This window comes from Nannobrachium achirus (assembly GCF_963921795.1).
Source record: "Nannobrachium achirus genome assembly, chromosome: 9".
Taxonomy (NCBI): domain Eukaryota; kingdom Metazoa; phylum Chordata; class Actinopteri; order Myctophiformes; family Myctophidae; genus Nannobrachium; species Nannobrachium achirus.
The window spans coordinates 39,150,127-39,163,689 of record NC_137818.1 but is presented as its reverse complement, the minus strand read 5'-3'; the positions used below and the strand labels follow the sequence as shown (position 1 = coordinate 39,163,689).

At 41.7% G+C, this 13,563-nt stretch overlaps 2 protein-coding genes across 2 annotated transcripts in view; both read left to right on the top strand.

Moving 5' to 3' along the window:
- The first annotated feature begins 4,494 nt into the window (after window positions 1–4,494).
- Window positions 4,495–10,367, top strand: ttpal (tocopherol (alpha) transfer protein-like). Its single transcript, XM_080733425.1, has 6 exons — window positions 4,495–4,633; window positions 5,764–5,999; window positions 6,209–6,452; window positions 6,749–6,942; window positions 7,964–8,074; window positions 8,799–10,367. Exons 2-6 carry the CDS (start codon window positions 5,781–5,783, stop codon window positions 9,075–9,077), a joined length of 1,047 nt encoding a protein of 348 aa, XP_080589551.1. The 5' UTR covers window positions 4,495–4,633; window positions 5,764–5,780; the 3' UTR covers window positions 9,078–10,367.
- Window positions 10,368–11,095: 728 nt separating this feature from the next.
- pkig (protein kinase (cAMP-dependent, catalytic) inhibitor gamma) overlaps window positions 11,096–13,563 on the top strand; it is a 28,244-nt gene continuing 25,776 nt past the window's right edge. Inside the window, exon 1 of the mRNA XM_080733465.1 lies at window positions 11,096–11,256. The gene's annotated coding sequence lies outside the window, so the exon portion shown is untranslated. The remainder of the gene's footprint in view (window positions 11,257–13,563) is intronic.

The following is a 13,563-nucleotide window of genomic DNA, read 5'->3' as shown; positions in this document are numbered from 1 at the left end:
ACGCCTGACACTGTGGTTCTATGGGTTTGTCGCTCTGACATCATGCTCTGACGTCACTGTGATGTCAGGGGAACCATGGGTTTGCCGATCTGACATCACGCTCTGGCTTCACTGTGATGTCACGTTGCATGACGCCCTGAGGTGTCTTACTAGTATAACTATACCAGGCTGTGGGTACATTTGGTACCCACAGGTACAGTAGAATTTGTGAAATGGACATTGTGAGGACCATGGTTAAAAAGATGTTGTTTTACAATTAGGAAAAGATTCACATTGGGATTAGGATTAGGCATTTAGGGTAAGAGTGTTTCCCTGTTTTATAGGCCTACTTCAGAAAGGCTATATTTTTATACTTAAAATAGCCCGTCTACAAGCTCAGCTATTTTTTTTCCGCATATTTTCAGCTTTTTTCAATGTCGTCCTAAAATCTTGATGTCCTCACAACTATACGGTAGGCTGATACAAATATGTGAGTGTGTGTGTGTGTGTGTGTGTGTGTGTGTGGGGGGGGGGGGGTGCGTGCATGCGTGCGTGCGTGCGTGCGTGCGTGCGTGCGTGCGTGCGTGCGTGCGTGCGTGCGTGCGTGTGTGTGCACTAATAGGTCCAACGTGGCAGTATTGCTTGGTCAATGATAGTGTAAGACTATGTTGCTTCAGACTGATAAACTGTCATAAAGTCATAGATAGCAGTGATTTTAGAAAGAGAGAGAGAGAGAGAGAGAGAGAGAGAGAGAGAGAGAGAGAGAGAGAGACTAGAGAGAGAGAGAGAGAGAGAGAGAGAGAGAGAGAGAGAGAGAGAGAGAGAGTACCAAGTGGAAAAGTTCTGGCAATGTGGCAAGGTCGACTTCATGCCTTCTTATTACTGTACATAGCAATAGCATGACACAATTTGTTACACATGAAACATGAAGCACCTACTGTAGGTGCGGTGGGCCTATACCTGGCTTCAGGAGGTATCAGGAGAACTAGACACTTGAGAATACTAATTTGATTGGGCCCATTTTGGAGAACCCATTCCCTGTTTTACATTGTAAAACCTGTTTCTAATCACAAATGAACAATGAGGTACATAATTGCTATCATTCAGTGCACAACTTACATCACAGATATATTTTGCCTTCCACCATGGTTCCTAAAACACAAGATACTAGATGCAAGAATACAAAGTAGCTAGTAGCTACAGACAGACAGACAGACAGACAGACAGACTGACAGACAGATTTATAAGCATTAGCATTGTATCTACTAGTAAGATGCCTCAAGGCAACATGCGACCTTGCCCTAAAGCACCAATTCTTGGCCATCTGGCCAGTGATGTATATCGGACGAGTTACCCATATATGGAGACCCCTGGTACCCATATATGGAGATCCATGTACTGTATATGGAGATATGTGAGAGCCCAAACATGCTTACTCAGTTATTCATTATGTGAAAGTCCTATGATGTCTATGACATCTGAAATCATGCCCTTTTGTGCCCATACATGGAGATCCCTGTCTGTAGAACCAGCCACACAGATATCGGCTGTCTTGGCCTTCTGTCTTGGCCATATATGGATTCTGTAAAGCTGGTTGCACACTGCTGCGTTTTTCGGGCCGAATATCGGAGTGATTTTCGGAGAACGCAAATAAAAAAATCAACCTCACGTTATGTCAGTCACGTTTGCACACTGCCGCCCGTTTCGCGCACCACTCAGTCCCTTGCTCTCTCTATCTCCCTCTCTCTCCTTGCCCTGAAAAACGCATTTCGCAACGAAAAACGCAGCAGTGTGCAACCACCTTTAGTGTGGTATGTGGCCGATGTGGCCTCCACATATGGGCATTCTCATATTAGTAGGGCGGCGTGGCTATAAAATCGTTCAATTTTGCGATAAAAGCGCCAAACTTGGTAGCTATGTTGATTGATATATTAGAAACAAATCTGGATATCGGGCCATCAAAAATTTCGATTTTTCAAAATGGCCACTAGCGGTTTGTCCTAAATCACCCTCTAGGAGCGACAGTTTTAGTGATAGGAAGCTGAAATGTTGCATGCTGTGTGTGCATGTTCATGTCAATTGGTTAAAAGGGGGTGTGGCAATGGGAGTGGCCTATCATAAAAAGGTGCATAACTTTGATATAGATGCACAGGTTTGCACAAAATGTTGTGGAAAGGTTGGTCACGACCCAAATAACATCTGAGTAACTGTTCACACCATCTTCCAAAAAAGGGGTTTGTCATTAGGACCAGTGTAATACCAGTGTAGTACCAGTACAAAACCAGAAGCTCCCTGTGGTCCAAACACCCAGAGGTCGTAGCGGCACGGGGCAGGGTGGAGGAAGCATGGCTTGGCTTTGCATGTGAGCCTACTGTGGAGAGACGTGGGATACTAAACGAGGCCAAACAGCTTCTCTTCAGTACCTATGATAACATCAAGGGGGAGGAACTGATGGAGAGGGTGCAGAGAGTCCAGGCAGTGCATGGTGAGAGGCAGTATGGAGAAGCCTGGACGAGGACGAGGACCAAGGAAGAGGACCAAGGAGGGACAGGTCGAGGGACACACCAGTGAGGAGAGGGTAGCGACCTGGTTCAACCACTTCTGAGGGCTGCTGGGCACAACATCAGATGGAGAGGAGGAAGATATACCATCATTCCTCCAGGACCTCAACATCAAGGATGATCCCTTCACGGTCACCGAGTTTGCCATGGTGAAAAACACTCTGAGAAAGGGTAAGAGTGCTGTGCCGGACGGCATACCCCCAGAGGTCGTAAAGAACTGATGTCTTGACCACATCATCCTACAGTTCTGTAACCTTGCCCTGCTAGGCAACTACCGAGGCATCAGCCTGACCTGTATTGCAGCAAAGGTCTACAACCGGATGATACTAAACCGGATTCGGCATGCCATCGACCCTCACCCGAGGAAAACAAAAATGGCTTTCGAGAGGAGAGAACCACATTATCCCAGATCTTGGCCCTGAGGAGTTGAATTGAGGAGGTGAAGAAGAACAACTTGATGGCTGTATTGTGCTTTTGGTCCTCTACCGTGGTTCTCGTCCTCGTCCAGGCTTCTCCATACTGCCTCTCACCATGCGCTGCCTGGACTCTCTGCACCCTCTCCATCAGTTCCTCCCCCTTGATGTTATCATAGGTACTGAAGAGAAGCTGTTTGGCCTCATTCAGTATCCCATGTCTCTCCACAGTAGGCTCACATGCAAAGCCAAGCCATGCTTCCTCCACCCTGCCCCGTGCTGCTACGACCTCTGGGTGTTTGGACCACAGGGAGCTTCTGGTTTTGTACTGGTACTACACTGGTATTACACTGGTCCTAATGACAAACCCCTTTTTTGGAAGATGGTGTGAACAGTTACTCAGATGTTATTTGGGTCGTGACCAACCTTTCCACAACATTTTGTGCAAATCTGTGCATCTATATCAAAGTTATGCACCTTTTTATGATAGGCCACTCCCATTACCACACCCCCTTTTAACCAATTGACATGAACATGCACACATAGCATGCAACATTTCAGCTTCCTATCACTAAAACTGTCGCTCCTAGAGGGTGATTTAGGAAGGTTTAACAAACCGCTAGTGGACATTTTGAAAAATCAAAATTTTTGATGGCCCGATATCCAGATTTGTTTCTAATATATCAATCAACATATCTACCAAGTTTGGCGCTTTTATCGCAAAATTGAACGATTTGTCATGTTTCAAGAGCTACGCCGCTCCACTATATGAAGTCCTGTTAGAAACAGGCTTAATATTGATGACATCAGGTAACTCCATATATGGGCAGAAAAGGGATTCTTAGTAGTGTCACAGTGAGTGACGCCAGAGCGTGATGTCAGAGCGGCAAACACATTCTGTCGTGGTTCCCCTGACATCACAGTGACATCAGAGCATGATGTCAGAGCGACAAACCCTAGAACCACAGTGTCAGGCGTGACAGACAGACAGACAGACAGACAGACAGACAGACAGACAGACAGAGATACAGACAAGCTGTGACCGTTCGTTCACATACTAATCTGCGACCTACGGTCGCAATAAGCATTAGCATTGTATCTATCAACGTGTCGTGTGCAAGCAAGCAGTGAGCAGTCAAGGGCCCATGTGACTTTAATTACTTTCATTTTGAAGCTGCAAATATGATATACCATACCTGTGTGCCAGATACAAACAGTATGTGAGCGGTTTCACGTGGACGCAGTGTTGCAAGCAGTTGCAAGAGGTGTAGGTCCATGTTGGTACAATTCCGCCATCTGCTGGTTCTCAATGCGTAATAATGCTGTCTAAGATCTTACACAGTAAAACAGTCAGAAATGGTGTACTACTAGTACTGTAGGTGTCTGACAAGATTACTGTTGACTATAAAATAAAAAGGGTAAACAAACAACAGTTTATTGTAATTTTAATTGCAGTCTATGACACGCGTCGCGTTCTGTAGTGGATCACGTGATACAGATTGGCCAAAGAGAGGCCACTGTTTCTCCAAACCCGGAACTGATAGGATTTTCCTGACAGATTGGTTATTTTCCTGACAGGTTTCCTCCTTCGGTCCTTTAGGTTTGACCAAAAGTCAAATGGATGCTAATAAATGTCGTCTGGATTTGTATTAGAAGATCATTTACTAAACGACCATTCGGGTTGGTAACTCATAATACTTTAACCTTATATTATTGATGTTGCATCAGCATCGCTGTTTTGTTGATCGGTCAGTTTGTTTTAGTCGGTGTGATAAGGCTGAGGTTTTCAAATCACGTCAAATAAGTAAAATAAAGTGAATATGTGTGTACATTACTGTAGAGTACTTGCAGACCCCCCCCCACTCGTTTTAGCATGTTCACTGTTGGGGGATGTTTGCGTTAGATTCGTCGTATTTTACCCAAGGTGACTTATACATTATTATGACAATGGCATTTGATTGATCGTCCACAAAGAGCGAAGCTTTTTACATAGACCTACTAGTGCAATTCGATCTGTGAGCTTGTAGATCAGCTATTTGCAAAAGGCCGAATGTATAGGGTTGAAATAGTTAATGTATATAGGGTTGAAATAGTTAATGAATGTTTAATTTGTAATTATAATCAAAACTAACTAGAAGCAGTGCTCTTCCGAGCACAGGTCTCCACCAGGCCACACAAATCGGCCTGTTATAGCGCCACCATGAGGCTGATTTAAAAAATGTGGGGCAGAGGTTCTGAATTAGCATCCAGGGAGTGTGTGTGCTCAGTTTGGCAGCGATCGGGCCAACGGCGCCGGAGATTAGCTGGTAACAACCAGGCCACACAAATCGGCCTGTTATAGCGCCACCATGAGGCTGATTTGAAAATTGTGGGGCAGAGGTTCTAGATTGGCATCCAGGGAGTGTGTGTGCTCAGTTTGGCAGCGATCGGGCCAACAGTGACTGAGATTAGCTGCTCACAAACTGCGAGGACGCACGGACGCACTCACGGACGGACGGACGGACGGACGCACGCACGCACGGACGGACGGACGGACGGACGGAGGGGAAAACATACTCTCCCTCAGCCTTCGGCTGGTGGAGACAACTAGGCTATAGTAACTAAAGTTTTCAAATAATCGTAGTGGAGTAAAAGTATAGGCTAATATTTGCCTCTGACAAACATGTAGTAGTGGAGTAGAAGTAAAAGTACTGAAAACTGGAAATACTTCAGTAAAGTAAAAGTACCTCAATATCGTATTTAAGTCCAGTACTTGATTAAATGTACTTAGTTACTTTTACACTACTGCCTATTTGTTATTCTCCCATCAGCAACTTGCAGGTAGTCAATGGCCGATGATGAACATGAGTCCATTGATCTCACCTCTCCATCAGTGGAACTGGAAGCATCAAGCGCTGCTGTCAACAGCTGGTTTCCTGAGCCTCCTCCGCACATTTACACCTGCACTCTGACCCCTGAGCTGGTGGCCAAGGCCCGCGAGGAGCTCCAGGAGAAACCCGAGTGGCGTCTGCGCGATGTTCAAGCGCTGAGAGACATGATTCTGAAGGTTTGCCTTGAATAGATTTATAATGACAAACACGCACACAATTTTCAAAAATGTTGATGCATCTTGACACATTTTAATAGTTTGCCCAAGAGGGTTAATGTGATTAATTTTAATTAATTGTTAATCTTCATAGTGAGATTTACTGTTTCTCGTTAGCTTGGTTTTGGAAGTAGACTACTTTAACCATCTTTTCCCTTGTAATACTGAAGGACCAGCCTAATCTTAGGACCAGGCTGGATGATGCATTCCTCCTGCGCTTCCTGCGGGCCAGGAAGTTTGACTACGATCGCGCCCTGCAGCTGCTGCTCAATTACCATGCGGGTCGGAAGGCTTGGCCAGAGGTGTTCCAGGACCTTAAGCCGTCCACCGTGAAACACGTGCTCGACCTGGGGTTTCTTACTGTCTTACCACATCCTGACCCCAATGGACGATACATCCTGTGTCTTCGGCCAGGTTTGTGTCACGTTACAAGTAAATTTGTGTGTGATACATGCAATATTAAACTGTATCCTTTGAAGTAGCACACTTCCCCTCACTCATTCAGCAGACCTCAATCTTATTCTAAAAAAGATAGCATTAAAATATTGTCTACTAGTTTGACTAATAGTAGCCTGATTATTATTCTTTTAGAAAATATACTAATAATATACTAATTTGTACACAGGTCAACAGACAAAGTTCATACATACATAGTCTGAAAGGACACTGAATAACAAATAACCAGATTGTATATTAATATGATCTTGCAGGAAAATGGAAACCAAACGATTATCCCTTCGTTGATAATGTGAGGGCCATTTATCTGACTCTGGAGAAGTTGATCCAGCCTGAAGAGAATCAAGTGAATGGGGTTGTCATCTTAGCAGACTATACAGGTGTAGGCATGTCACAAGCATCCAATCCAGGCCCCTTCCTAGCTAAGAAGGTTGTGAGCATCCTCCAGGTAAGCAGAAGATGTTGGGTCTTATACACAAAGCTCTTTTAAAAGTTCCAACTATATTTTAGTGTATATTTTTCAGTATAGACCAATGTGCGATTCATGAAAGGCTATGTAAAGCCTTGATTTGTGCGGATCACATGTGTATCAGATGATGAATCCCATTCCCACGTGTGCCTAAATCATAAGCATATTTTTTTAGACCATTAGCATTGTTTCACACCATAAAAAGCAAACAGAACATCCAACTCGTAAACGTTACCACTCGTAAAAATGAACAGATCTCAAGCCTACAATGATTTGCGTCGCAATGCCTTGACAACAAGTAGATCAGTGTATTTGGCCACTGAGGCCCTCGTGCGATGGATCCGCTGAAGCTGAATGAAATATTGCACTCGTGTAAATGAAAAGAAAAAAAGTTACAAAGTTTAACATAACTTGGACAAGTAATATGCTATAAAGCATGGCAGGAATATTATATAAGCCTTTCTACAAAATAATTGCTCACCTTTGCTGAGGTAGAGAAGAAAAAGATGCTAGAATGGACATACCGGTATATTTCATCCAGACTGCATCTTCATCAGAAAGCGTGTTGCTGGTTAGTCCCGATCCCGACGACTACGATGGTAGTCCAGTCTCATCCACTTCAATGGAGACAGATATTTTGTATCTGTATCTGGCCCAGTGGGAATGGGCCTTAAGACATAAATATATGCAGCTCTAAAATGCGTCAACTGAAAAATAAAACTGACATATTTTTGGACTAACGTTGGGCACAAACATTTTATTTGAGTTTTGGCACTATTGTAATTGATATAGCATGAATATTCAAACATTCTAATAACGTCTATGCATGATTTGTAGCACATACGAGAGCCCGACAGCTCTTAGTTTTTTTGAGATAGTTAGTTTACTTGTTAGTTTACTATATTGAGGAATGTCGGGACAGGAGAGAGAGTCATATTTGTATAGCAAATATTTGACAGCAACTGATAATGAATATTTGTATTCTCCCTCCTATCCACAGGATGGCTTCCCAATCAGAATCAAGGCTGTTAACATAATTAACGAGCCGAGAATCTTCAAAGGGATCTTTGCAATAATTAAGCCATTTCTAAAAGAAAAGATGGCAGAGAGGGTGAGTATCTATCTGTCTTGTGTTTCTTTTCTGTAATAAAAAATATTTTATATATGATTATTATACACAAGTTGGGTAAGTCCCTGCGACATTCTAGTGTCATGTCCAGGGGGTGTACTTGTACATCAAGGCCCTATGGGCCTCATGGCTCTGTGGAGTGTAAAATCAGAGCACTGTTTACCTATAATGTGCTGTTTTTACTGTTGCTAGTCTTAAAAATATAAAAGAGTATGAAGTGTGAAACCATAGACATATTCAGTCATAGCTAATTAGGTATTTGGATTGTGGAGTTATTGAGGTATGGCATTTTTTATCGCACAGCCCCAGAAAGTAAAGAAATAAGACTAGCGTTAAATTGAGCGTTAATTAAAATCTTACCTATCATCTTATAATGGACGATTTACTTTCCGGGCAGGTGGACATGACCTTTGGGTGTCAACCCCTGTGTGTCAACCCCCTGTATATATACACACAATACTGTCTACTGTTAAAGGAATAGAAATGCGTTTCATTGAAAGTGAGCTAAATTCTACACTGAATACTCCCTTTGAATATGAGGCATGAATTCAGCCCACAAAACCTACACGATTGTATATATTTGCCAGAATGTCTGATGTAGTGAATTAGTGCTTTGTGTTTGTATGTATGACTAATGAATATCTTTGCTAAATGGCTCATGATGCCAATGTCACTGTGGCATTGTTGTCTTCACATAACTGTACAGTACATCCTCCATGGCTCTGACCTCCGCTCCCTGCACCATAACATCCCCCGCTCAGTCCTGCCTGAAGAGTACGGTGGCATTGCGGGCAACCTGGACATGTCTGCATGGTCAAAAATGCTGCTGGACTCGGAAGAGGAGTTCATAGTGGAGTTCTGCCAGCCAGACCCACTAGAGGGTGTCCTGCTTCCAGACTCCATGCTGTTTGAAGGGGAACAGGCTAGTGGCCAGGACGATGACACCTTCAGGGGGCTGCGCTCTCAACTCTACTATTGCTACTGACGAATAGTTATACTTTATCACTGAGAGGACCTTTTGTGTTTCCTTTGAAACACGTCTTTAGGGTTTTACCGGGCAAGTTGCCAATATTGTAGTTTATTCTACTAACCAAGCTGCATTACATGAGCCAAACGGTGCTCTCTAGTGCGGTGGTTCCCAAACCTTTCAGCTCAAGACACTAAAGATAAATGTGGTGTCTACCCCAGGACCCAAAATAATGTAAAACATACATTATGAGTTAACTACCCCTGAGTTAACTTAGCCCTGTGTCAAAAAAATATGTTTTGCGTTGCAATATAGGACATTTACTCACAACCCATAAAAATGGGCCCCGACCCATTGTTTGGGAACCTCTGCTCTAGTGTACACACAGCCCAGCATTTTATCTTGTTCAGGCAGCTTTAGTCTCTGGAAAATAGGCTTTTGACTTGAACCAATGCATGATTATTTATTAGTGACCTGATGTACAAATGTCCCCCTCTAGTCATATTTTACACCTAGGTTTGTCAAGCTCACATTTTTTTCCAATTTGTTAAGTAAGTGTAATACATAGTATGCTCATGCTGTATAATGGCCATTCCTATAGTCTTGCTGCATGGTTGGGTTTGAAGGTTGGAACGCCACATTGTGTACCACTCATATCTGCCTTAACAGAAATGTTTTCTTTGGATTTATGATCATCTTGAATTTTTATGTACCAAAGCAATATTCATGCATATCCTCAACAGCTCATGTCTTATTTTAGTATGTGTATAGGCTATGTAAATAGTTCATTTCTGTGGCCAACAAAAACACTAATGTATTTTAAGAAAATGTAATATGTTTATTCAGAAGGCATCAGCCATGTATGACCTTTCTTTAGTTGACTTTATTCTCCCCTTGATTCAATAGACCAAAATTATCAAGTTATTTGCTAAAGTCAGATAATCTGCCTTATGTTTTTTATTATTTGTTTTTATTACTAAACTACTTTCTGGTCAGGCTCACCACTCAGTCTTAACACATGAGAGGCTTATTATAATATTTCTATTCACAGAAGTCAAATGGGGAGAAGAGAAGCAGTACAAAGATACAATACATATGCTATATCATAGATGTCTGGTTTGCCAAATGTTACAAAAGGCCATTTAGAGATTAGTATGTGCAATAATGTAGCATGTGTTAGTCTGGTGATAACTTTTAAAATGTAGTCTATCACTTTTATTTTCTATTTTGGTTCCATTAGTATGTTTTTTTTTGTAAGCATGGCTTCTATTGTAATATTTATGTTCATGTTCATGTTCCAACTATTATAGTGAAGAAAATAAACAAATTTTCAAAAGTGTAAGGCTTTTTTAAATATAAAAAAAAATAATCTTTTATTTGTAGGATGATGAAATGTAATGGATACTTAGGACTGGGAGATCTTTTTGCATTAAATGAGAATTTGCTCTAACTGCTCATTGCATAGAAAGTCATGGCAAAAGTTAACGTTTCGCCTTAATTCTAGTCAAATGTTTGTCTCCAGTCCACAGCATGTAAAATCATCCAAAGTGGCATTTTATAGAAAAAGGTGTATTCATTTGGTAGATTGTGTGTGCAAAACTTCGGAAAACAAAATGGGCTTACAACAGGTCAATATCAAGTCTTAGACAATTCCCAGGTTATTGAAAATTGGCATTAATTTACGTAGAATATCTAGACTACTGACAGACCACACAAGCGCGCGCGCGCGCGCACACACACACACACACACACACACACACACACACATTGTACCAACAATAGATTTGAGTAGCTATGTTTTGTGGATTGTGTACCCTAGTATTTTGATGACTATAAGGGGGGTTCCCAAATAGTTTGATGTTGTCAAGACACATTTTATATTTTATTATTAATGTATTAGGCTAATATTAATAATACAAGTATACGAGACGAGACGAGAATGCTAAAGTGAAATCTGATTGGCTGTGAGCTGGCCAACTCCATTTTGGAAACAGCTGTTCGAAGACGTAACCTTTTTGTTTCCAGAGAGACATCCCTGCTCTCCAGACTCCCCTCGTCGCATATTTACGTGGACATCGCTTTAGTTGACACAGTACTGTAGTTTCCCCTTTCGACGTTTTGCTCGAGCGTCTGGAAACTTAATTGGCGATTCATGCTACTGCATTACAAGTGGATAAACGGAGGCGAACGAATCAAGGTTAGTCGCGATCTTTTGTTACAATATATTGCAAACAAATGTGTGTGTGCAGAACAACATGCGTGTATGTGTGCGTAAAAGTGGTGTATTGTATGTGTAGGCTGGCTGTGTGTGTGGACGTAACAACTGGTGTTTGGTGTTAAAATCCGCAGGGAGCTGTACAGTCACGAATCATTCCTTATTTTCCCAGCCAGTGTGAATGATGATCGGACAATGCAGTTTTCGTTGATAAACTGTGAACACATAATAACGTCATTATCCAGCCATTTCACGTAGGCTACAATGCTTTTATGAGTATTGTGAAATCCATAGCATTTAAAAAAAATAGCTACATTTCTAACATGCATGTGTTGATTTTGCCCATAATGTTATAGAAGCTGTCAGTCATGCATGTCCATAATAGAATGGCCTCAATAGGCGGTTTAGAGCCCCGCATTGGATTCGATTTTCATCAAATCTCATCTTTGCTTTCTATTATAACCACCACCCTACAACCAACAATCAACTTTATCTCACAGGGATATGGTGTGTAGGCTATCTTATGCAGTATGTATTCAGACTGCTGAATGACACAGTATAATATAGCTCTAATCCTACGCTCAGAGTTACAAATGGATAAATTCACATAAGGATATTACTGTGTAAGTAATTCCTGCTTTTCTGGATCTGTCAGTGGGCCTATTTAATGTAAGAGTATGCATGCACTCTGTGGGTGGGTGGAGATGGAGAGAGAGAGAGAGAGAGAGAGAGGGGGCCCCCCACCATGCCAGTGTTTTTGGGTAGGCGCCAACCTGCCTGGCCATGGGCACTGGTGGAAATAAACATTGGCTTCTCTCTTCACTCCACTGCTTTCTTTCATTGTGGTTTACAGTGAATAACAGGACTGTTACATTTCCCCCAAGCTTAAGACAATGGCTGAAAAAATATTGTCAAGCTTATGTTATGTTCAATCCATTTCAGCCCATAAACTAGGCCCAAGATACAGTAGGCTATATGGACTATGGGTGGAGCACTAACATAACTCAGTGTCAGTGAGACCTTATTCAGGCCTGGATATATAATGTCTTATTTAAACATGCAACCTGTTGCATGGTAGCAATTGTTGTAGTCAATATATTGTGTTGAGTATGCAACCCTACTCTGACCATGTAGCCAAATTGGGAACTGGTAACTGGGTTGTAATATCAGTGCTATTGTGTAGACCAGTGTTTATCAGTTGGCTGGAGTGGAGCCAAATATGGGATGTTAATGTTGGACTACAGTAGGCAAGCCTATAGCCTACATTGGGGAAAAATGGCCTGGGGTAAGATTAGGTAGCTGGGCTATATGAAAATATTAAAAAAGACATGGTTGACATGATCTCTTTGAATAGAAATTGAAATATCTATTTAAATAGAAATGTTCTTTGAATAGAAATGTCTTGCCTAGAGCAGTGGTTCTCAAAGTGGATTCCAGGAACTTTGTGGGTTCTGTTATGGGGGACTAAAGTTGACCCATACAAGTCTGTAACTCTAACAGTATACAAATGGAACCAAATGAACCCTAATGGGACCATTTGGTTCCATTTGTACACTGTCAGAGAGTTAAGGGGGGACCTTGAAATGTATAAGTTTGAGAAACACTGGCCTAGAGCATGTTGTGCTATACAATTTTCAATATTACAATGGAAAAAAGCCTGTTTCATCATCAAAGATCTTGTCATTACTGTGGCTATGCTGTTTTTTCATGGAAAATCCCAGCACGTTGCTGCCTCCAGTGGTTCAGACCTCTCATTGACTTTTGATGAAATTGTGTCTTCTCTGTATAATGTCTGTACCGCCAAAAAAGAAACCCTAGAACCAAACATGCATGTGCTGGAGTATAGTGTCCTGATGGATTATCTCTTATATTTTCCTTATTCAATGTCCCTCTGTTAATATGTTATGTTATAACTTGGTGTGGGTGTAATTCCCTGAATCCCCACTCTTCTGTTGAGACATTTAGATCCTGTGTCTAGTTTGACACAAAAGGTTTTGTATGCTTTGCAGAAAGATCCCTTTTCCCCAATAAATGTGATTGATTGTTAACTTTTTACAAATTAGGGCTGGGCGGTGTGACTTCAAATCAATACCACAGATTATTTAAAACTATTGCCTCGATTACCATTAATAAACGATTGTATAAAAAAGTTAAAATAGCAGCTCTACAAGCTCATGTGTTGCGATGCAAAATGTGAGCTTGCAAATAAGTTGCATATCGTCCATTTTTGGTATTTTTGTACACAACCATTGTACAACAAAGTATAATACTTGGTTAAATGGTTAATCA